This window comes from Stegostoma tigrinum, chromosome 13, assembly GCF_030684315.1.
Source record: "Stegostoma tigrinum isolate sSteTig4 chromosome 13, sSteTig4.hap1, whole genome shotgun sequence".
In the NCBI taxonomy this organism is placed as follows: Eukaryota; Metazoa; Chordata; class Chondrichthyes; order Orectolobiformes; family Stegostomatidae; genus Stegostoma; species Stegostoma tigrinum.
This window is the reverse complement of record NC_081366.1, coordinates 25,728,096-25,753,936: the sequence shown is the minus strand read 5'-3', so window position 1 is coordinate 25,753,936 and position 25,841 is coordinate 25,728,096. Positions and strand designations below refer to the sequence as shown.

The 25,841-nt window shown below is 46.5% G+C and overlaps 1 protein-coding gene across 6 annotated transcripts in view; it reads right to left on the bottom strand.

The window, feature by feature from the left end:
• The window catches only part of atp10b (ATPase phospholipid transporting 10B), a 258,000-nt gene that overhangs the window by 91,790 nt on the left and 140,369 nt on the right, over nt 1-25,841 (bottom strand). For 4 of the 6 annotated variants that reach the window (XM_048543004.2, XM_059650616.1, XM_048543005.2 and 1 more), the window contains 2 exons: nt 8,314-8,631; nt 4,350-4,544 (listed from right to left, as the gene is read on the bottom strand). In XM_048543004.2, coding sequence (XP_048398961.2) covers nt 4,350-4,544; nt 8,314-8,594 — 476 coding nt within the window. In that variant the 5' untranslated portion in view covers nt 8,595-8,631. The remainder of the gene's footprint in view (nt 1-4,349; nt 4,545-8,313; nt 8,632-25,841) is intronic. The other 2 variants (XM_048543007.2, XM_059650617.1) reach the window with 1 other exon arrangement.

The window sequence follows — 25,841 nt, the reverse complement described above, 5'->3', positions numbered from 1 at the left end:
TTTCAGCCATTTTGCCTTGACACTTCATGTAATGTGGAAGACAAGTTGGTTGAACTAAACAGTGATGAAATGAAATAAATGAGGAACTCAACTTTCTTAGGCCACGTGATATGGTATAATCACCGTGTGAACTGTACTATGTTTTATTTCATGTTCACGTTGTACATGAAATAGGGATTAACTGCTTTTGCAGAAGAGCACAGCGTATGCCCAATATTTATCACAATGCAACATCATGTCAATCTTTGGCAGGGTTAACGTAATATCCTTTTAAATTATAGCTTCAATTGAACAATTATTTTTCTGAAGGATATTTTAACTTAACAATTCAAATAACTTAACACCAAAACACCATTTAAATTTTTATATTCATTCAAGCACAAATGAATGACAAAACAAAAAACCCTTTAAAATGTGCAACTACTTTTCTAGTTTCTAAGCGTTCAATATACAAAAATTTTGATTTACAAGCCAGAAGTAAATTGACAATCTAAATATAACTATCTTCTAATCGGGCTGAATCTCTATCTTTCTTTTTCACCAAAATAAATCTGGATGTTGAATGAGCAGTCATTGACAGTATTAAAAGTCATTTATGGGTTAGAACATTTGCCACATAGTCGATAATGAGAAGCATTTGACAGCTAACAAACCAGGCATCCAGACTATCAAAGTTCATAGCTCGAAACCACGCAATTAAGGACCTGAGATGAGGAATGGACAACACCTACAAAGACTGTGGGAAGTGCAAATAAAATGGGACACATGGTTTTTGTAGTATTGGAATTGTAACATGCATCCTGTAATCTGTACAAAACTTCAAGATGTTTTATAACTCCAGCAGAGTGAACGCTCCATACCAACATACAAAGTAAGCAAACATTATCTGTTCTTCTGGAGTACCGTATCAATTTTTCAAGTACGAGAAACTTTACTTCATACAATTTGTAATTTTTCTCACATTTGCATGGAGTTCAACCAGTAAATGTAACCTTATGCACTTCATTTAGAATGGTCACTCCCCCTGTCAGCCTATGCAATGAATTGTAGCAGTTTCGGTTTCATAAAGAATGTTACAGCTGAACCTGTCCTTATTAGCACAAGGCAAAAAATGCAAGTTTTCTCCAACAAGAATTGGAAAACAGCAATGAGGAGCAGAAACCTGTCTTGTTTCCTTCCTTCTTTCCTTCTAGCTACATTGCACATGCCTACCATCACCCTCCATACCGTCTCTTGCCCATGCATCCCCGCATAGTCTCCAGTTGGATATAATAGTTAAGATTTCTGTAAGTATCAGTAACATTTTTAAGGTATGAATTTTGCAGTAACCAATGGAAAGAATTCCAGGACGGGGTTTCAAGTTTTATAATCTTTGAGCAGCAAAATTTAAATCAATTCAACGAATATCCCAAGCTCAAGAAAACATGCCTTTGCGTTAACTAACGCAACTGAAATATGCTCTGAAGCATTTTTACTTTCAATTATATGGAATATGCTTACACTTTTTAATTTAATAGATCTGTAGCACTCAAAATTAACTCCTAAATTACTCCCCGCTTTCCAAAAGCTCATTTCTCCTTGTCCCAGCAGATTAAATCTTCCTGGATCCTTGAATATTATTCAGCTCATTCTGACATCCCAGAACAGTTGGCATACATAGAACCTGAAAGATTTGTTGGGGAGGATTAAAATGGTGAATAAGGAGAATAAAGAGCCAGGAATAGGCAAAGCACCAGAGTGCGTGACTTCTCTCGCCGGTCCCTCATGCCCTGACCAACACCCATGGACAATTTAGCCCCTATGCCAACTTAGAGGCAGTATTTGCCTATTGTGTCACCTCATGGACTCAGGACCTATGTTGCAATTAAATATAATAAAGGACAAAATATTCATTCCAGACATTCCTACCTATATAAAAAAAGTTCCCATTCCTGAAAGACGATTCAACAATTTAATTCCCTCCAAGTTCTTAATCTTTTATAAAACAAACATTTGTATTCATAACACTGCATCAAAACAATTAATTCTGTCAAAACATCTTGAAGATGCCAATTAATGATTTATGGCCTGTAGACGTTCTTTGGCCAGCATTTTTATAAATCACCAGCTGCCCTGAGAAAGTTGTGATGAGCTACCTTGTTGAACTATTGCAGTCTATTTGGTGTAAATAGATCCAAAATGTCAATAGGGAGGGACTGCTAGAATTTTGACCTGGCAACACTAAAGGAATGATGGTATATTTCCAAGTCAGGGTAGTGAGTGGCTTTGGGGAGCTTGCAAGTATTGGTGTTCCTATTTGCTGCTTTTGCACTTGTAGATGGAGTGATTGTTGATTTTGGAAGGTGCTGTGAAAAAAGCTTTGGTGAATTTCTGGAGTACATCTTGCAGATAGTACCCACAATTGCTACAGAGTGTCAGTGGTACAGGAATTGAATGTTCATGGATATGGTGCAAGTCAAGCAAGTTGCTTTGTCACAGATGTTGTCAAGTTGCTTGAGTGTTGTTGGAGCTCCACTAATCCAGATGAGTATTGCAGCACACCTTGCGTATCGGCTTTTGGGAATCAGGAGGTGAGTAGCTCACTGCAGGTTTCCAAGACTCTGTGATCCCAAGGTTGTTGATAGTTGCGGATTCAGTGACGGTTATGCCTTTGAATGTCAAGGGGGGATGGTTAGATTTGCCCTTGTTGGAGAAGTCATTGTCTGGTACATTGTGTAGTACAATTTTTTTGTGCCATTTGTCTGTCCAAACTGGATAATGTCCGTGAGATAGTAGGAACTGCCGATGCTGCAGAATCTGAAACACAGCATGAAGCTGGATGAACACAGCAGGCCAGGCAGCATCAGAGGAGAAGGAAAGTTTGACGTTTCGGGTCAAGACCCTTCTTCAAAACTGGGTGAGGGGAAGGGGATTCTGAAATAAATAGGGAGACAGGGGGAGGCGGTTAGAAGATGGATAAAGGAGAAGCTAGGGTGAGAGGAGACAGACAGGACAAAGAGGTGGGGTTGGAGCCAGTAAAGGTGAATATAGGTAGGGAGTTAGGGAGGGGATAGGTCAGTCCAGGGCGAATGGACAGTTCAAGGAGGCGGGATGAGGTTAGTGGGTAGGAGATGGGGGTGGGGCTTGAGGTGCGAGGGCAGGTTAGAGAGGCGGAGACTAGCTGGGCTGATTTTGGGATGTGGTTGGGGGAGGGGAGATTTTGAAGCTTGTGAAGTCCACATTGATACCCTTGGGCTGCAGGGTTCCCAAGTGAAATATGAGATGCTGTTCCTGCATCCTTCGGATGGTGTCATTGTGGCAATGCAGGAGGCCCAGGATGGACATGTCATCCGAGGAGTTGGGGGAAGTGTTGAAATGGTTTGCGACTGGGTGGTGCAGTTGTTTGTTGCAAACTGAGCGTAGGTGTTCCACAAAGCAGTCCCCAAGCCTCTGCTTGGTTTTCCCAATGTAGAGGGGCCGCAACAGGAACAGCGGATACAGTATATCACATTAACAGATGTGCAGGTGAACATCTGTTTGATGCGAAAAGTCTTCTTAGGGCCTGGGATGGGGGTGAGGGGGAAGGTAAGGGGCAGGTGTAGCACTTGCTTCGTTTGCAGGGAAAAGTGCTGGGATGGAGAGAGTGGTCCCTCCGGAAAACATGTAAGGGTGGGTGGGGGGTTGGGGGGAAATGTCTTTGGTAGTGGGGTCAGATTGCAGATGGTGGAAATGTCGGAGGATAATGTCCATGTTTTCCTGCTTTTGTAAATGGACTACTTCAGTATTTGAGAAGTTATAATTGGTGCTGATCATTGTGCAATCATCAGTTAACATCACCACTTCTGACCTTATGATGGGGAGGAGCTCAACTCCAACTCTCACTGTCATAGTAATAGTTTGTAGAAAACACCTGAGTGTTAATAATACTTGTTAATGACAATAAAGATCTATTCAATCTGCTAGGAAAGATTTTTTCAACTCTCAGACACTCAGTGTCACTGATTTTAAATGCCTTTGCCACATTTGGGTTTTCTATGTGGGGGAGATACTTTCTGCTCCACTGTCCAAAATGATTCTGTCAGATATGTGCATGTGAATTCCAGACCCAAGGTCTATCTGCCTATTTGGATATGACATCGTTGTTACACGATTCCGGGGAAATCCAGGCCTCTATCTCAGATCCTCTTCCCTTACCTTGGCAATAATAAGCTTTTGTATTCTTTTCTTCATCATTCCATCACATAACAGCCAACCATTAAATCACATTTTACCACCCCCAACAACTAGCACAAAGTACCAATATATTGTGTCATGTAAAAATCTTCCAATAAACCTGGGATTTGCCTTGCATTGAATCATAAATTACGTACCAATCAAATACCTGTGTCCTGGCTTGATTTATCCTTTTATCAAATCTGTATCTCTTGTAGTCTTCAACTCCATCTTTAATAGCAGTAATGGACATCACAATGATCAAGGGTAACATGGTTATCTCTTTCTGGAAAACTCCAATAGATGGGACCCAGTTCAGAAGAGCTAGGAACAGGAAGTAAATATTGGCAAACCTAGGATGTGAAAGGGCACAGAAAAACAAAATCTTTACATTTCTTTCTTAATGGAGCCTTTGTCACAACATATCTGAGAAATTGGATAACTAGTCCCATCCCATTTTTAAGAAGTATTCAATGACTAATATGCATGAGGAGTGATATATTCAACAGCATTTGATTATTTGTTAAAGCTGTCCTCTCTGGATAAATAATTAATGGATATGAAGAAAACTATTGAAAGAAACAAGAGTTTGCTGTATAATTTCCATGACTTTAAAATTTGTGTGTCAGCATAATTTCACTGTATACATTCAGAAATCAAAAAAAATTTCCAAAATGGACTACTTCTTGATCTAAAACTGAAGAAAAGGATCATGGTGAAGTAATTCCATAGAGGCTGGTATCCCATCACCAAGTTACCCTTTATTTACATGTGCATTGATAATGATACTACTCAGAGCCAGTTCTCAGACTGGACCAGATTAACAGCCAATCAGGGAATTCATATTTTATGAGGTCCACCCGGCTGATCTCATTATAAGCACTGCATTTGGAAACTAACAACCTGAAAGACAAATTGAAAGTATTGGACATGCTGAGGAGATCAGGCAGCTTCTTGAGGACTGAAACAGAATTAAAATTTGCGGTCAATAGCCTTTAATCAGAATTCAGTACAAGATAGGATTCTGATGAAAGAATTGGATTTGTTGATATTTTTAACATTGGAAACCAATGCAAAGTTATTTGTACCAATAAAATTCAATGTGAGGTTGGAAGTATATGTCCTGGACTCAAGTACAGTTTAAATTCATTTAATCATTAAGCCTTTTTCAACTTAACTCTGACACAAATATATCAGCTAGTTGAAATACTTAGATAATAAAATGTGAGGCTGGATGAACACAGCAGGCCAAGCAGCATCTCAGGAGCACAAAAGCTGACGTTTCGGGCCTGGACCCTTCATCAGAGAGGGGGATGGGGAGAGGGAACTGGAATAAATAGGGAGAGAGGGGGAGGCGGACCGAAGATGGAGAGTAAAGAAGATAGGTGGAGAGAGTATAGGTGGGGAGGTAGGGAGGGGATAGGTCAGTCCAGGGAAGACGGACACGTCAAGGAGGTGGGATGAGGTTAGTAGGTAGATGGGGGTGCGGCTTGGGGTGGGAGGAAGGGATGGCTGAGAGGAAGAACAGGTTAGGGAGGCAGAGACAGGTTGGACTGGTTTTGGGATGCAGTGGGTGGGGGGGAAGAGCTGGGCTGGTTGTGTGGTGCAGTGGGGGGAGGGGACGAACTGGGCTGGTTTAGGGATGTAGTAGGGGAAGGGGAGATTTTGAAACTGGTGAAGTCCACATTGATACCATATGGCTGCAGGGTTCCCAGGCGGAATATGAGTTGCTGTTCCTGCAACCTTCGGGTGGCTTCATTGTGGCAGTGCAGGAGGCCCATGATGGACATGTCATCAAGAGAATGGGAGGGGGAGTGGAAATGGTTTGCGACTGGGAGGTGCAGTTGTTTGTTGCGAATTGAGCGGAGGTGTTCTGCAAAGCGGTCTCCAAGCCTCCGCTTGGTTTCCCCAATGTAGAGGATGCCACACCGGGTACAGTGAATGCATTATACCACATTGGCAGATGTTCAGGTGAACCTCTGCTTAATGTGGAATGTCATCTTGGGGCCTGGGATAGGGGTGAGGGAGGAGGTGTGGGGGCAAGTGTAGCATTTCCTGCGGTTGCAGGGGAAAGCGCCGGGTGTGGTGGGGTTGGAGGGCAGTGTGGAGCGAACAAGGGAGTCACGGAGAGAGTGGTCTCTCCGGAAAGCAGACAGGGGAGGGGATGGAAAAATGTCTTGGGTGGTGGGGTCGGATTGTAAATGACGGAAGTGTCGGAGGATGATGTGTTGTATCCGGAGGTTGGTAGGGTGGTGTGTGAGAACGAGGGGGATCCTCTTAGGGCGGTTGTGGCGGGTGCGGGGTGTGAGGGATGTGTTGCGGGAAATACGGGAGACGCGGTCAAGGGCGTTCTCGATCACTGTGGGGGGAAAGTTGCGGTCCTTGAAGAACTTGGACATCTGGGATGTGCGGGAGTGGAATGTCTTATCGTGGGAGCAGATGTGGCGGAGGCGGAAGAATTGGGAATAGGGCATGGAATTTTTGCAGGAGGGTGGGTGGGAGGAGGTGTATTCTAGGTAGCTGTGGGAGTCAGTGGGCTTGAAATGGACATCAGTTACAAGCTGGTTGCCTGAGATGGAGACTGAGAGGTCCAGGAAGGTGAGGGATGTGCTGGAGATGGCCCAGGTGAACTGAAGTTTGGGGTGGAAGGTGTTGGTGAAGTGGATGAACTGTTCGAGCTCCTCTGGGGAGCAAGAGGCGGCGCCGATACAGTCATCAATGTACCGGAGGAAGAGGTGGGGTTTGGGGCCTGTGTAGGTGCGGAAGAGGGACTGTTCCACGTAACCTACAAAGAGGCAGGCATAGCTGGGGCCCATGCGGGTGCCCATGGCTACCCCCTTAGTCTTTTGCAAAGCGGTCTCCAAGCCTCCGCTTGGTTTCCCCAATGTAGAGGAAGCCACACCGGGTTTGCAAAGCGGTCTCCAAGCCTCCGCTTGGTTTCCCCAATGTAGAGGAAGTTTGCAAAGCGGTCTCCAAGCCTCCGCTTGGTTTCCCCAATGTAGAGGACCGCAAACCATTTCCACTCCCCCTCCTATTCTCTAGATGACATGTCCATCATGGGCCTCCTGCACTGCCACAATGATGCCACCCGAAGGTTGCAGGAACAGCAACTCATATTCCGCCTGGGAACCCTGCAGCCATATGGTATCAATGTGGACTTCACCAGTTTCAAAATCTCCCCTTCCCCTACTGCATCCCTAAACCAGCCCAGGTCGTCCCCTCCCCCCGCTGCACCACACAACCAGCCCAGCTCTTCCCCCCCACCCACTGCATCCCAAAACCAGTCCAACCGGTCTCTGCCTCCCTAACCGGTTCTTCCTCTCACCCATCCCTTCCTCCCACCCCAAGCCGCACCCCCATCTACCTACTAACCTCATCCCACCTCCTTGACGTGTCCGTCTTCCCTGGACTGACCTATCCCCTCCCTACCTCCCCACCTATACTCTTTCCACCTATCTTCTTTACTCTCCATCTTCAGTCCGCCTCCCCCTCTCTCCCTATTTATTCCAGTTCCCTCTCCCCATCCCCCTCTCTGATGAAGGGTCCAGGCCCGAAACGTCAGCTTTTGTGCTCCTGAGATGCTGCTTGGCCTGCTGTGTTCATCTAGCCTCACATTTTATTATCTTGGAATTCTCCAGCATCTGCAGTTCCCATTATCTCTGATAGTTGAAATACTTCTCCAGTTATATTGGAGTACTGAAAACAAAACTCTTTATACTAAGTATCAAAATCAAGAATTGTCCAAAAGTGGATAGAGTGAGAGCGAGCAAAGGAAAGCAGATGCCAAGCTGGCCCACACAGGTCAGAGGAAGTACCAAGCTGGCCAATGCAGCAAAATTAGCCATTGGGTTTTCCACATTTTCCACTTTTTGCTCCACTGTCCAAATACATCTAAATATTTTAAAAAAGCTTAGCTATGTGATTGTAATCAAGGTTTATATTAAACACTCCTGGCAGATACCTGTGTTGTTACTAAGAATGGTGAGCCAGCTAAGGCCATAAGACATAAGAGTGGAAGTAAGGCCATTCGGCCCATCAAGTCTGCTCTGCCATTTAAATCATGGCTGATAGGCGTTCCAACTCCACTTCCCTGCACTCTCCCCGAAAAGCTGAGATGTTTACCTGTAAAACTGCTCAAAGATGTTCTTTGGAAGAAAGTTGATGAAGGTATACTTTGTGGTTCTTATTTTATTGCTCAGATAGCTTTTCATTAGCTTTTCTGAGCTTTTGGGAAACTTTCCATTATTTGGAATGATAATTCTTTGGTTGCTTAAGCCAGCTGACTTTTGTGTCCTTGCTGGAGAATTCAGCGATGGAGATGATAACAATGGTGTTGTTTCAGAGACACTGTTGGTTTGTTGCTGCTGGAAGCGGAATCGGATCCATTCTATAGAGTGTGCCATTGTTCCTGGGTCACCTTTCCATCTTCAGTGGTATGATCTGATATTGGAATGTGAACAACAGTCACCTTTTATTGAGACAGAGACCATATTAGGTAAATAATATGAGATAAGAAATAACTGACATGTGAGCACTTTAGATGAAACTGAGAACAGTAAAAGGGTCAGATTATTAACCTGATTATAATTGCAAAAATATTTCAGTAAATTCAAAAATTTCGCAAGAGTTTTGCAGAATTGAAGGGTGGCCCAACTATCCTAACATTTCAATATCATACAATCATAGAACTCTACAGTATGTAAATAGACTTTTTATCCCATTGAGTCCACACTAACTTTCCGAAAAGCATTCCAACCAAACCCAATCCCCTACCCTATTCCTGTAATCCTGCATTTTCCATGACTAATCCACATAACCTAGGCATCCCTGGACACTGTGGGCAATTTAGCACAACCAAATTGCCTAACCAGCACATCTTTGGCCTGTGGGAGGAAACTGGAGCACCCGGAGGAAACCCTTGCAGACACAGGTAGAATGTGCAAACTCCATATGGACAGTCGCCCGAAGGTGGAATCAAACCTGGGTCCCTGGTGCTCTGAGGTAGCAGTGCCAACCAGTGAGCCATTGTGCCAGCGTTACTTCAAATTGTATGCAAGAGAATCTTGTTACTATTTTTACAATGTATTTGTGAAGCCCCTTAATCAAGATGGAAGGCAGCATCATCAAGAATTTATGTTGTTTCTTGCTCTTCTGATTTAGTATTTAGTATTTAACATTTTAAGGTCAGGGATTGGTGAGGAGTCAAATTTCTTGTCTCATAAATCAATTTCAAAACAATACTGCATTTTTCAATCTTAAGGGCATTTTACATCTTTTGTAGTTCCCCGGACTGAAACTGAAAATGATGATTGATATGAAAAGCATAGTTTATCACTGCAGAATTGCATTTTTACAGTCCTCAGTTTACAATTCCCAGGACTGTGTTCCGGTAATTTTTTATTTTAACCATGCTGTCAAGATCATTAGGTTCCTTGCAACAAAAACAAAGTTGCTGGAAAAGCTCAGCAGGCCTGGCAGCATCTGTGAAGAGAAAAGCAGAGTTAACATTTCGGGTCTGGTGACCCTCCCTCAGAACTGACCAGACCGGAAATGTTAACTCTGTTTTCTCCTTCACAGATGCTGCCAGGCCTGCTGAGCTTTTCCAGCAATTTTGTTTTTGTTCCTGATTTACAGCATCCACAGTTCTTTCAGTTTTTATTAGGTTCCATGCGCTACCTTACCAGAGTAACCATTCATGTTGGAATAATAAGAAGTTAATGGAGGAATGGCGTTCAATTGAGATTTTCTGCCAAAGAGATTTCTGAATTAGAACTGGAACAGGAACCAAGAGCCTGATGATTTTCTTTCCTCAAGATTCAGGGACAGTAAAGTCATATTTAAGAAGCAGAGATAATGGGAACTGCAGATGCTGGAGAATCCAAGATAACAAAGTGTGGAGCTGGATGAACACAGCAGGCCCAGCAGCATCTTAGGAGCACAACAGCTGATGAAGGATCTAGGCCCGAAACTTCAGCTTTTGTGCTCCTAAGATGCTGCTTGCCCTGCTGTGTTCATCCAGCTCCACACTTTGTTATCTCATATTTAAGAAGCATACTGTTACAGCCAGTTATCTCAGCATAGGCCAGGATACAAATAGCCCATTCACACACCCCATTATTCTTTATTAATCATTGGTATTTATTATGTCCTGACCCTAAAACAATCACACAGTATTTCTAGAGATAGATTATCCCCATCATGGATGTAAGTTTGCTCGCTGAGCTGGAAGGTTAGTTTTTCAGACGTTTCGTCACCTTGTTTTTTATTTGACAAAATATACTTTATTCGTAAGATGTACAAAAAATAAAACATATTTACACACCTACCCAGTCATGCAAACCGCTTCGGGTTACCCAGGGGGTACATACACCAACTAAAGGAAAAAAACAAAGAAGGCAAAAAAAAAACAAAGCAAAGAAAACACCCCGGCAGTCGTCACCCCGCACAGACCCCGTTGGCCCCCTGACCAGTTGGGGAAGGCGCCAGCTGGGCCCAGTTACCAGATAGGGTTCTTTTTTCTATTCTGGACGAGGGCGTTCATACGGTGGTCTTTCCCCACCGCGCCTTGGCGGCGGCTGCCCCAAGCTTTAGCGCGTCCCTCAGCACGCAGTCCTGGACCTTGGAGTGCGCCAGTCGGCAACACTCGGTCAGGGTCAGTTCTTTCAGCTGGCAGACCAGCAAGTTGCAGGCAGACCAAAGAGCGTCTTTCACCGCAGTGATGGTCCTCCAGGCGCAGTTGATGTTGGTCTTGGTGTGCGTCCCCGGAAATAGCCCGTAGAGCACGTAGTCTCGCGTCACGGAGCTGCTCGGGACGAACCTCGACAAATACCACTGCATCCTCCCCAGACCTCCTGCGCACAGGCACACTCCAGAAGGAGGTGATCGACAGTCTCGTCCCCGCCGCAGCCACCTCGAGGGCAGCGTGCGGTGGTGCAGAGATTCCGGGCATGCATAAAAGATCTCACTGGCAGAGCCCCTCTCACCGCCAGCCAAGCAATGTCCTTGTGCTTGTTTGAAAGTTCTGGCGATGAGGCATTCTGCTAAGCGACTTTGGCAGTCTGCGTGGGGAACCACACGACAGGATCCGCCCTCTCCTTTTCCCGAAGGGTCTCGAGGATACTACGTGCTGACAAGGCCTGATGGCCTTGTGGTCAAAGGTGTTTCCTTTCAAAAATTTCTCCACGAAGGACAGGTGGTACGGAACGGTCCAACTACTCGGAGCGTTCCACGGCAATGAGGCCAGGCCCATCCTTCGCAACACCGGGGACAGGTAGAACCTCAGTAAGTAGTGACACTTGGTGTTTGCGTACTGAGGATCTACGCACAGCTTGATGCAGCCGCACACAAAGGTAGCCGTCAGGGCGAGGGTGGCGATCGGTACGCCCTTTCCCCCATTTTCCAGGTCTTTGTACCTGGTGTCCCTGCGGACCCGGTCCATCCTTGACCCCCAAATGAAGTGGAGGAAGGCCCGGGTGACTGCAGGAGCGCAGGCCCAGGGAATAGGCCAGGCCTGCGCCACATACAACAGTACCGAAAGCCCCTTGCACCTGACAACCAGTTTCTTACCCGCGATGGAGAGGGACCGGAGCGTCCACCGGCCCAGCTTCTGCTTCAATTTGGTGATACGCTCCTCCCAAGTCTTAGTGCACGCCCCAGCTCCACCAAACCAAACACCCAGCACCTTCAGGTAGTCTGTCCTGACGGTGAAGGGGATGAATGAGCGGTCGTCCCAGTTCCCGAAGAACATGGCCTCGCTCTTACCCCTATTGACTTTGGCACCCGAGGCCAGTTCAAACTGGCCGCAGATGTCCAATAGTCTACTCACCGACCGACGATCGGTGCAGAAGACGGCGGCATTGTCCATGTACAGGGAGGTCTTGACCTGAAGGCCTCCGCTGCCTGGGATAGTCACGCCCTTCAGGCTCACCTCCTTCCTGATGGATGCGGCGAAGGGCTCCACACAGCACACGAACAAGGCAGGAGAGAGCAGGCAGCCCTGCCTGACTCCAGATCTAACAGGAAAACTGTCTGATTCCCACCCGTTGATCAAGACTGCGCTAACGATGTTGGCGTAGAGCAGCCGGATCCAATTGCGGATGCCCTCCCCGAACCCCAATTTGGAGAGGACGTCCCTCATGTAAGCATGAGACCCTGTCGAAGGCCTTCTCCTGGTCCAGGCTGACGAAGCAGGTGTCCACCCTCCTGTCCTGTACGTAGGCGATCGTATCCCTGATGAGCGCGAGGCTCTCAGCGATCTTCCTGCCCGGCACTGCACAAATTTGGTCAGGGTGAATCACCGACTCCAGGACAGACCTGACCCGGTTGGCTATGACCTTGGCCAGGATTTTGTAGTCCACGTTCAATAGTGAAATGGGACGCCAATTCTTAATTTCTTCCCTCTCCCCCTTCCTCTTGTAAATGAGGGTGATGATGCTCTTCCTCATGGACTTGCACATTTCCCCTGCCCGAAGTTCACTATCGTACACCTCCAGCAGGTCCTGGCCGACCAGGTCCCACAGAGCGGAATACAGCTCGACCGCTAAGCCGTCGCTTCCGGGAGTCCGATTCCTCTCCAAGGACTCGAGGGCTCTGGTCAGCTCGTCCAGGGATATCGGCCGGTCCAGCCACTCCCTCGTGCCGTCGTCTAAGACCTCCATGATAGACGACAGGAACAACTCGAAGGCTGTGCTGTCCGTGGGCTTCATGTCGTACAGTCCGGCATAGAAGGATCTGCTGATCCTCAAAATGTCGGGCCGAGACGACGTCACCAAGCTGTCGTCCTCCTTCAGCCGGCTAAGCACAGAGCTCTCTTTGTGCACCTTCTGAAAGAAGAAACGCGAGCACGTCTCGTCCTGCTCCACGGAGCGGACCCTGGACCAGAAGATTATCCTGGAGGCCTCCGCGGTGAAGAGCGAGGCTTGCTGGTCCCTCACCTCGCAGAGGTCCTCCGTGACATCGACCCCCATCAACTGCAGAAGGAGCAGGTTCTGCACCCTTTTCTGGAGTCGCGACAGCTTTCCCCGCCTCTCTCTCGCCTTCCGAACACCCTTGAGGACAAAGAACCTCTTGATGTTCTCCTTCACCGTCTCCCACCAGTCGCCTGGAGACTCAAAGAGGGGTTTCGCGGTTCTCCAACCGGCGTACTCCCTCGTAAGCTCCTCGACGTTCTCTGGGGTCAAGAGAGTCGTGTTGAGCTTCCACGTCCCCTTGCCGGCCGGCTGGTCGTCCTGTAAGTGACAGTCGGCCAGCAGGAGGCAGTGGTCAGAGAAGAACACCAGCTCGACACCGGTGGACCTGACCGAGAACGCCCGTGACACAAACAGGTAGTCTATCCTTGAGCGGATAGACCCGTCTGGCCGCGACCAGGTGTACCTCCACTGCGCTCCGTCTGCAGGGGTGCTGAAGATGTTGAGCAGCTGGGCGTCCTTCACCGTGCCCATCAGGAATCTGGACGTGACGTCCAGTTGACTACCCCCACCCGCTGTCCCCACGCCGGATCTTCCATCTGCATCAATGATGCAGTTGAAGTCTCCGCCTAGGATGACCGGCCTGGACGTAGCCAGCAGGGGTGGAAGCCGCTGCAGGACGGCCAACCGCTCACTCCGTACTGCTGGGGCTTACACGTTGATCAGCCTCAGGGAAGAGTTCCTGTAGGTGACGTCAGCCACTAGGAGGCGACCCCCACTACCTGCTGAACTTGAGAGATGGTGAAGTTGCGCCCCCGCAGCAGAATAGCCAGGCCCGCGGAGCGACAGTCGTTACCCCCTGACCAGATCGAAGGCCCACAGGCCCAGGCACTGGACCATTTCCTGTACCTGCCGAGGTGCAGTATCCCGCACTCCTGCAGAAACAGGAGGTCCGCCTTGATGGTGGTCAGGTAGGCCAACGTGGATACACATCTTGCGGTGGACTTGACACTGCGCACATTAATGCTCGCAACTCGTACCCCCATTGTGGGCAGTGACCGCAGTACCCTCCCCAAGTCCAAGGTCCAGCCCCTCCATCTGTCCCTTCATGCCCATTGCCCAGGCTAACTGCTGGACGCTCTCCGGGCTCAGGAAACCATCCGTGCTGCCTTCCGGGTGGCATCCCCCCCGTCGTGGGTGCGGAGGCCGGAGGGTCCGGCTCCGGGTCAGGCTGGGGACGCGCTGTTTCCTCCTTCCCACCTGGAAGTTCCGGGGGGCCCTCCAGTGCCCCAGTGGCACTTGACTGGGTGTCAGAGGGAGCCTCAGGACGCCTCCCGTCACCTGGAAGCATGGTGCTGCTTTCCTTCTCCCTCAAGATCTTTAACTTCTGCTTCGGGCGGGCCCTCTCCAAATCCCCCTTGTCAGAAGAGCTCTTATAGCACCCCCCCCACCCCCCTCCCCCCGTAGCTGCCTCTTCCCGCCTGATGGTTGCGGTTCCTGGGCCCGTCGACGCACCTTCCTCCTCGCTTTCCGGACCATTGTTCCCTCCCCTGGGTCGCCTGTCGCCGCCTCCATCGACTCTGGGTTGTTGGGGGGGAGCGGAGCCTGCAGGGGCGCTTTGCTGGCCTCGGGCCCATCCTGCGGGGCTGAGCCCTCCTGCACGACCTGGCCCTCCTGCACATTAGTGGGGTCCTTGCTGGGTCCTGGTGCCTTCCTCTCCTCCGGGGGGGCTGGCCCCGCATTGCCCCTGCCGGCGACCTGTGCGTAGGTGGTGCCCCGCTGTGGGCATGCCCTATAGAGGTGGCCCGCTTCCCCGCAAAGGTTGCCGCGTTTCTCTTGTGGGCAATCCTTTGCAAGGTGTCCCTCCTCCCTGCAGTTCCTGCAGATGGTGGCTTTGCAGTCAGCTGCTACGTGACCTGACTTACCACAGGCATGGCAGACTTTAGGTTGCCCTGCATAGGTCAGGTAGCCCTCGCTCCCGCTGATTGCGAAGCTGGACGGTGGGTGTACGACATTCCCGTCCGTGCCCATCCTCAGCGTCACCTTGACCTGCCTCTTACTGGTCCAGATGCCAAAGGGATCCATGATGTCAGTTAGGTCCCGTTCCACCTTCACATACCTTCCAAGGAAGGTCAGGACATCAACTGCTGGCACATGCGGGTTGTACATGTGTACAGTCACCATACGGCTCCTCTGTGCTGGCATCACAAACAGTGGGACAGCGGTCAATACAGAGAGGGGGCCCTCACCTCCTTTCTCCTTGAAAACCTCCAGGAAGCGCTCGCAAAGCTTGGCACTCCTGAAGGTCACATCGTAAAAACATCCTCCGGGGAAATCCTGCAGGCAATAAATGTCCGCAGCAGCGAACCCACAACAGTCCAACAGGACCCTCTTCACGAAGAAGGTGCGGTCCACAGGTGCACCTTCATCCACCTTCTTTACGGAAACACGGATGGTGTTCCGGACCCCCTGACCTGGGGCATGAGCACTTGCCGCAGTCATCGTTGCAGGTTGACTGCTCCCCTGAGCCAGCGTTAGGCCGAAGCCAGCATTAAGACCCACTGGTTGCAAGGGTGCACAGCCAACCCGACGTCCTCCTTTCACCTCCAAGACAGTACTCTCCTCCTCTCGGTCCACAAGAGAGTGGGTCTTTATGTTGTTCCAGATGTAAGCTGGTTCACTGAGCTTGAAGGTTTGTTCCCAGATGTTTTGTCACCATTCTAGGTAACATCAACAGTGAGCCTCCGGTGAAGCGCTGGTGTTATGTCCCGCTTTCTATTTATCTGTTTAGGTTTCCTTGGGTTGGTGATGTCATTTCCTGCATTGGTGATGTCATTTCCTGTTCTTTTTCTCAGGGGATGGTAGATTGATTTGGAGCCAGTGTGTTTGTTGATGGAGTTCCGGTTGGAATGCCATGCTTCTATGAATTCTCGTGCGTGTCTCTGTTTGGCTTGTCCTAGGATGGATGTGTTGTCCCAATCAAAGTGGTGTCCTTCCTCATCTGTGTGTAAGGATACGAGTGATAGTGGGTCATGTCGTTTTGTGGCTAGTTGATGTTCATGTATCCTGGTGGCTAGCTTCCTGCCTGTTTGTCCAATGTAGTGTTTGTCACAGTTCTTGCAAGGTATTTTGTAGATGGCGTTCGTTTTATTTGTTGTCTGTATAGGGTCTTTTAAGTTCATTAGCTGCTGTTTTAGTGTGTTGGTGGGTTTTTGGGCTACCCTGATGCCAAGAGGTCCGAGTAGTCTGGCAGTCATTTCGGAAATGTCTTTGATGTAGGGGAGAGTGGTTATGGTTTCTGAGCCCGTTTTGTCTGTTTGTTTGGGTTTGTTGCTGAGGAATCGGCGGACTGTGTTCATAGGGTACCCATTCTTTTTGAATACGCTGAAGAGCTGATTTTCCTCTGCTCTGCATAGTTCCTCTGTGCTGCAGTGTGTGGTGGCTCGTTGGAATAATGTTCTAATGCAGCTTCGTTTGTGGGTGTTGGGATGGTTGCTCCTGTAATTCAGTATTTGGTCTGTATGTGTTGTTTTCCTGTAGACTCTGGTTTGAAGTTCCCCATTGGCTGTTCGCTCTACTGTGACATCTAGGAATGGCAGTTTATTGTTGTTTTCCTCCTCTTTTGTGAATGTTGTGCCAGTAAGGGTATTATTGATGGCCTTGAAGGTTTCCTCTAATTTGTTTTGTTTAGTTATGACAAAGGTCTCATCCACATAGCGGACCCAAAGTTTGGATTGGAACACACTAAAACAGCAGCTAATGAACTTAAAAGACCCTATACAGACAACAAGCAAAACGAACGTCATCTACAAAATACCTTGCAAGAACTGTGACAAACACTACATTGGACAAACTGGCAGGAAGCTAGCCACCAGGATACATGAACATCAACTAGCCACAAAACGACATGACCCACTATCACTCGTATCCTTACATACAGATAAGGAAGGACACCACTTTGATTGGGACAACACATCCATCCTAGGACAAGCCAAACAGAGACACGCACGAGAATTCCTAGAAGCATGGCATTCCAACCGGAACTCCATCAACAAACACATTGACTTGGAGCCAATCTACCATCCCCTGAGAAAAAGAACAGGAAATGACATCACCAATGCAGGAAATGACATCACCAACCCAAGGAAACCTAAACAGATAAATAGAAAGCGGGACATAACACCAGCACTTCATCGGAGGCTCACTGATGATGTTACCTAGAATGGTGACGAAACGTCTGAAAACTAACCTTCCAGCTCAGCGAGCAAACTTACATCCAGAACCTCAACCTGAGCTACAAATCTTCTCAAAACTCGCTATCCCCATCGTATATGATGGGTTTAACAAGATTCTCCAGCATCTGCAGTTCTCAATACATGGTGTGATGTTGGACATGTTTTAACTTTGATGGCTTCCTGCTTGAAAACAAGGCACAATATCGTAAAATGTTAATTTTGTCTGCTGTTCTCCCTGAAATAAAATTGACTTAAAAGGTCATTGCAGAACGCTGTGAAATGTTTCAATTTATGTAAATATATTAAGTGAATGTCTATGAAGTGTGGAACCAAGACCGGCTTATATTAAAATGAAGTAAATTCAATTTTCAAGCTTGAATTGAAATCACAGAATCTAGTAACTGTTGAGTACTATTTTCTGACTAATTATGTGAAGCTAATTCTCATTTATAAGCATGAACAACTTGAATCTTTTTTCAATAAGATTGACTCTTCAGATATCCAGAAGTCTGCAAATCACAATATTAGAAATTATAGACTTGTTCCAGTCTGAAAAAATCATTCTCGGCAAACAGTTCAACATGTCTTGGACTCAGTTATATTGCAGAGAGCGATAGATTGTTGTATGTGGGTCACAGAGTATAAATGACCTTTTTAGATCTTGCACAAAAAATCCACACAGGAATTGATTTTATTTTGACTATCTGGGCAAGGTCAGTTTCAACATTTTGCAACATCAGTGTCAACTGTAGGACAACTATATACAGTTAACCATTGCTTCACAAGACCCTCATGATGTCAAATTTCAATTGCCTGTGAACATGATTGTACTATAGAGACAATTGAGGCTTTACTGTGGGCCATTTGCCACCTCACAGAAGGCCTAAGATCATGAGTATCTAACACCTGTTAAAACACGATCACTTAAAACTACAGAAAAGGCTTACCAGGATTTTACCTGATACGGTGTAGTTTAGCTATGAATAAAGGTTGGATAGACTAGACTTGTTTTCACTGGGATGCAGGAATTTGAGAGGTAACATGATAGAAGTTCATAAGATTGTGGATGGCATGGATAGAGTGGAAAATATGAAGCTTTTCCCCAGGGTGCATGGTTCAGTTACGAGGGGACACTGGTTCAAAGTGCGACTGGGAGTCGGGAAAGTCTAAAAGAGATATGCAAGGTAAATTTTCCACACAAGCATGGTCAGTGCCTGGAACATGCTGCTGCCAGAGGAGATTGTGGAAGCAGATATATTAACAGCATTTAAGAAACACCTGGGCCATAAGACCATAAGACATAGGAGTGAAAGTAAGGCCATTCGACCCATCAAGTCCACTCTGCCATTTACATCATGGGTGATGGGCATTTCAACACCACTTCCCTACACTCTCACCGTAGCCCTTGATTCCTTCTGAGATCAAGAATTTGTCGATCTCTGCCTTGAAGGCATCCAACGTCCCGGCCTCCACTGCACTCTGCGGCAATGAATTCCACAGTCCACCACTCTCTGGCTGAAGAAATGTCGTCTCATTTCAGTTTTAAATTTACCCCCTCTAATTTTAAGGCTGTGCCCACGGGTCCTAGTCTCCCCGCTTAACGGAAACAACTTCGTAGCATCCATCCCTTCTAAACCATACATTATCTTGTAAGATAATGAAATGTGAGGCTGGGTGAACACAGCAGGCCCAACAGCATCTCAGGAGTACCAAAGCTGACGTTTCGGGCCTAGACCCTTCATCTCTCTGATGAAGGGTCTAGGCCCGAAACGTCAGCTTTTGTGCTCCTGAGATGCTGTAGGGCCCGCTGTGTTCATCCAGCCTCACATTTCATTATCTTGGATTCTCCAGCATCTGCAGTTCCCATTATCACATTATCTTGTAAGTTTCTGTTAGATCTCCCCATAACCTTCTAAACTCTAATGAAGACAATTCCAGGATCCTTAGCCATTCATCATATGCGAAACCTACCATTCCAGGGATCATCCATGTGAATCTCCGCTGGACACGCTCCAGAGCTAGTATGTCCTTCCTAAGGTGTGGGGCCCAAAATTGGACACAGTATTCTAAATGGGGCCTAACTGGAGCCTTATAAAGCCTCAGAAGCACATCGCTGCTTTTATATTCCAATCCTCTTGAGATAAACAACAACATTACATTTGCTTTCTTAATTACGGACTCTACCTGTAAGTTAACTTTTAGAGAATCCTGGGCCAACACTCCCAGATCCCTTTGCACTTCTGAGTTGCGAATTTTCTCACCGTTTAGAAAATAGTCCGTGCCTGTATTCTTTTTTCCAAAGTGCAAAACCTCACATTTACTCACATTGAATTTCATCAGTCATTTCCTGGACCACTCTCCTAAACTGTCTAAATCTTTCTGCAGTTTCCCCACCTCCTCAGTACTACCTGCCTGTCCACCTATCTTCGTATCATTGGCAAACTTCGCCAGAATGCCCCCGGTCCCTTCATCCAGATCATTAATATATAAAGTGAACAGCTGTGGCCCCAACACTGAACCCTGCGGGACACCACTCATCACCGGTTGCCATTCTGAGAAAGAGCCTTTTCTCCCAACTCTCTGCCTTCTGTCAGACAGCCAATCTTCAATCCAAGCCAGTTGCTCACCTCGAACACCATGGGCCATCACCTTGCTCAGCAGCCTCCCGTGAGGCACTGTATCAAAGGCCTTTTGGAAGTCTAGGTAGATAACATCTACTGGGTTTCCCTGGTCTAATATACTTGTTACCTCTTCAAAGAATTCGAACAGGTTTGTCAGGCATGACCTCCCCTTACTAAAACCATGCTGACTTGTTTTAATCTGACCCTGCACTTCCAGGAATTTAGAAATCTCATCCTTGACAATGGATTCTAGAATTTTACCAACTACCGAGGTTAGACTAATCGGTCTATAATTTTCCATCTTTTGCCTTGATCCTTTCTTAAACAAGGGAGTTACAACAGCAATTTTCCAATCATCTGGGACTTTGCCTGACTCCAGCGACTTTTGAAAGATCACGACAAAAGCCTCCGCTATTTCCTCAGCCACCTCCCTCAGAACTCTAGGATGTAGCCCATCGGGGCCAGGAGATTTATCAATTTTTAGGCCCTTTAGCTTTTCTAGCACTTTCTCTTTTGTAATGCCTACCGTACTCAACTCTGCCCCCTGGCTCTTCCTCATTGTTGGCACACTACTCATATCTTCCACTGTGAAGACTGACGCAAAGTACTTATTAAGTTCTTCAGCTATTTCCTTATCTCCCATTACTAGCCTTCCAGCATCAATTTGGAGCAGCCCAATATCTACTTTTGCCTCTCGTTTGTTTCTTATGTATTGAAAGAAGCTTTTACTATCATTTCTAACATTACTAGCTAGCCTACCTTCATATATGATCTTCTCCTTCCTTATTGCTCTCTTTGTTATCCTCTGTCTGTTTTTGTAGCGTTCCCAATCTTCTGATTTCCCAGTGCTCTTGGCCACTTTATAGGCTGTCTCTTTTTCTTTGATATATTTCCTGACTTCCTTTGTCAGCCATGGCTATCTAAACCCACCCCGGATAATCTTTCTTTTCTTTTGGATGAGCCTCTGTACTGTGTCCTCAATTACACCCATAAACTTCTGCCGTTGTTGGTCTACTGTCTTCCCTGCTAGGCTCTGCTTCCAGTCGATTTTCGTCAATTCCTCTCTCATGCCCCTGTAATTACCTTTATTTAACTGTAACACCATTACATCCAATTTTGCCTTCTCTCTTTCAAACTGCAGACTGAACTCCACCATATTATGATTGCTGCCTCCTAAGTGTTCCCTTACTTTAAGGTCTTTTATAAAATCTGGCCAATAACATAGCACTAAGTCCAGAATAGCCTGCTCCCTTGTGGGCTCCATCACAAGCTGTTCCAAAAAGCCATCCTGCAAACATTCCATGAATTGTCTTTCTTTGGATCCAACAGCAACATTATTCACCCAATCCACTTGCATATTGAAGTCCCCCATGATCACCGTGACCTTGCCTTTCTGACATGCCCTATCTATTTCTCGGTGCATCTTGCGTCCCTGGTCCTGATCACTGTTAGGAGGTCTGTACATAACTCCCATTATAGCTTTTTTGCCTTTGTTGTTCCTCAATTCCACCCACACAGACTCCACATCTTCTGACCCTATGTCATTTAGTGCCGTAGATTTAATTCCATTCTTAATTAACAAGGCAACCCCACCCCCTCTGCCCACCTCCCTGTCTTTTCGATATGTTGTGAATCTTTGGACGTTTAACTGCCAGTCCTGAGCTCCCTGCAACCATGTCTCTGTGATGCCTACCACATCATAATCATTCAAGAGGATTTGTGCTGTTAATTCACCTACTTTGTTGCGAATACTACGAGCATTTAGATAAAGTGTCTTAATGCTAGCTTTCTTATTATTATTAGAGAGGTTGGAAATCCCAAGATGTCTTAAGTTATTCTTCCTTTTTGCTGTATTCTTAGTCTGCCTCGAGCTTAAATCCACCTGCACACATGATACCCTGTTGCTTATCTTTCCATTTAACTCCATACTTCCTGTCTCTTTCACTTTCCCTTCGCCCCGACTCACTAGTTTAAAGTCCTACTGACCACCCTATTTATCCTTTTCGCTAGAACACTGGTTCCAGATCGGTTCAGGTGGAGAGAGTCCCAACGGTACAGATCCCCCCGTTTCCAAAACTGATGCCAATGCCCCATGAAATGGAATCCCTCTTTCCCACACCAATCCCTTAGCCACGTGTTTACTTCCCTAACTTTCTTTTCCCTATGCCAATTAGCACGTGGCTCCGGCAGTAATCCGGAGATTATGACCCTTGAGGACCTGTACTTCAATTTCTTTCCTAGTGCTTCATAAACCCTGAACAGATCCTCTACCCTAGCTTTCCCTATGTTGTTAGTCCCAGCGTGGACCACAATAACTGGATCCTCCCCCTCCCACTCCAATATCTTTCAACCCGGTCGGAGATGTCCCGCACCGGGCAGGCAACACACCATGCGGGACTCCCGATCCGGCTTGCATAGGATACTATCTGTCCGTCTAATGATAGAATCCCCTATAACAACTGCCTGTCTTTTTGCTCCCCCCTCTTGAATGACCTTCTGTGACACAGTGCCGTGGTCAACTGGCTCATCCTGTCCACAGTCCTTTTCCTCAACTGTACAGGGAGCAAGAATCTCATACCTGTTGCTCAAGGTCAAGGGCTGAGGCTCCTGCACTCTTGAACTCAGAATCCCCCTACCTGCCTCATTTACAGTCACACCTTATCCCTGAACACTTTCTGAATTGGAGTTCTTTTATCTACTGGGTGTGACTGCCTCCTGGATGAATGCATGGTTAAGAAGGGAATGAGAACGTGACCAAACAGGTAGATGAGAGTAAACCGGTTGATGTGGTGCATATGGATTTCAGCAAGGCATTCGATAAGGTTCCCCACAATAGGCTATTGTACAAAATGTGGAGGAATGGAATTGTGGGAGGTATAGCAGTTTGGATCGGAAATTGGCTTGCTGAAAGAAGACAGAGGGTGGTAGTTGATGGGAAATGTTCATCCTGGAGACCAGTTACTAGTGGTGTACCGCAAGGGTCGGTGTTGGGTCCACTGCTGTTTGTCATTTTTATAAATGACCTGGATGAGGGCGTAGAAGTATGGGTTAGTAAATTTGCAGATGACACTAGGGTCGGTGGAGTTGTGGATAATGACGAAGGATGCTGTAGGTTGCAGAGAGACATAGATGAGCTGCAGAGCTGGGCTGAGAGGTGGCAAATGGAGTTTAATGAAGACAAGTGTGAGGTGATGCTCTTTGGTAGGAGTAACCGGAAGGCAAAGTACAGGGCTGATGGTAAGATTCTTAGTAGTATAGATGAGCAGAGAGATCTCGGTGTCCATGTACACAGATCCTTGAAAGTTGCCACCCAAGTTGACAGGGCCGTTAAGAAGGCATACAGTGTTTTAGCTTTTATTAATAGAGGGATTGAGTTCTGGAACCAAGAGGTTATGGTGAAGCTGTACAAAACTCTGGTGCAGCCGCACTTGGAGTATTGTGTACAGTTCTGGTCACCGCATCATAAGAAGGATGTGGAAGCTTTGGAAAAGGTGCAGAGGAGATTTACTGGAATGTTGCCTGGTATGGAGGGAAGGTCTTACGAGGAAAGGCTGAGGGACTTGAGGCTGTTTTCATTAGAGAGAAGAAGGTTGTGGGGTGACTTAATTGAAACATATAAAATAATCAGAGGGTTAGATAGGGTGGATAGGGAGAGCCTTTTTCCTAGGATGGTGACGGCGAGAACGAGGGGGCATAGCTTTAAATTGAGGGGTGAAAGATATAGGACAGATGTCAGAGGTAGTTTCTTTACTCAGAGAGTAGTAAGGGAATGGAAAGCTTTGCCTGCAACAGTAGTAGATTTGCCAACTTTAGGAACATTTAAGTCGTCATTGGATAAGCATATGGATGTACATGGAATAGTGTAGGTTAGATGGGCTTGAGACTGGTATGACAGGTCGGCACAACATCAAGGGCCGAAGGGCCTGTATTTTGCCATAACATTCTATGAGGGATATGGATCCTGTCATTAATGAGCGCTGGCTTAGGGAGAGCAAAGAACCTGTTTTTGTGCTGTCTTGTTATTTGCTCTTTATTCAAATGGAAAGGCAGATTTTCACTAGATCAGTTGCTGAGTGACATTTGCAACCAATTCTTGCCTATAAAACATTCAGCTATAACACAACATGGGAAAACCAAAATGTAAGATTCTCTGTTGTAGCACTGAAGTCCTTGGTGAAGAGGCTTTGGAGGATGAGAAATGTGCTCTGTCCACAAGGGACCATCAGTTCTCCCCCAAGTTCACCAAGTTCAAATAAACTCTCAGAAGGCACTGAGGCCAGATAACCATGGCAATCAATTGAGCAGTCAAATCCCCAGTGTGTGGATTGGGTGCTGCAAGCTAGTACAAGGCAGAGCTCAATGCAGCAAAACTTCAACAATTTAAATCAATGAAACAATTCACATGCAACGTTTATAGCTTCACCTGAACCTTACATACGGAAAAGTGTAGTTTCACAGCACTGTCTCACTCTCCAACGAGTGAGGCTATATGTTTTTACAAAGCGCATTTTAAAAAATTGATGAGTAGCATCGTTTTTCCCTAAATTCACTCGTATTACATGTTTTCATTTAATGGGATAACAATTCTTAAACCAATAGAAATGAATGAATTCAGAAGAAATTTAAAGGGTAAATCTATCACTCCCACGCTATTACAGATTGGAGGCTCTGTTGGTAGAGTGGGACGTATGGCTGCAAGGCAGAACTACTGATTCTCCCAACTACTTTCCACTTCAGCAAAGTCATTTTCTGGGATCATGTCACTCGTGAAACTGCTGATCAAATTGATGAATACTGTGAAGCGTTCATCATTGAGAGCTAAACGTGGGTGTCAAAAGAAAATATGTGCAGCACTGGAGTAAATTGGCTGGTTACCCCTGCACACCTGCCCATGTCAACCATATTACAGCATATTTGGATGAACTGAGCCATTGACATGCTCAATTGATCCTTAGTTATTTATTTAAATATGATGACCATGCTGTTGATTTGGCATCCAATCACCAACACAAATCCTCCAACCACCGCCCCCCCCCCCACTCCAACACACTCAAATCCCCACCCCGACCTCCACTCCGTATTACATGGATCAGCTTGGGGATGGGTGGAAAGGTCCCTGCTGAAAACATGCCCATTGGGAACACATAAAGTCCAGCCCACGATGTGGGAGGTCCTTTTATATTTCTTTTGGCTAAACCAATATTTAAGATGGAGGTGTTGGTGTACTGGTGATGTCAGTGAACTAGTAATCCAGAACACCAGGTTAATGTTCTGGCACCTCGAGTTTAACTCCCAACTTGGTGAATGGTGATGCTTAAGTTCAATAAAGTCAGGAAATAAATGCTTGTGTAATGGTGACTATGATGGTACAATTCCATCTGGTTCACTCATGTCCTTTACAGAAGGAAATCTGTCATCCTTACCTGGTCTTGTCTACAAGTGTCTTCATACTATTAGCAATGTGATTGACACTTAACTGCCCTTGAGAGTGAAACAATTAAATCAAGGGCAAGTAGTGACTCCCACATCTCACCTAAGTATGAAGGAGGAAAAAAGTTCCAAGGATGCTAGATAAATAGTTTTTATCTGTTGAAATCGTAGAGTAACTTTCCATTTTTGGTGAATGTTAGCCGGGGACTGCACAACCTAGATCTAAGGAGAGAATAGGAAACCAAAAACATCAATAAGTTGGAAGATATCATGAGTTTACATGAACTATTTGCTGAGGGAACAAAAGAGATTTTTAACAAATGAAAATCCTCACAATCTCCTCCTCTGCTTCTTGAAGGCATTTATCACTTCTATATCAGGTGTCAGGGGACAGTATTAACTTACAAACTGTGTTTTTCATATTATGCCGCACTTAGAAAGATATCATCATGGGGAAA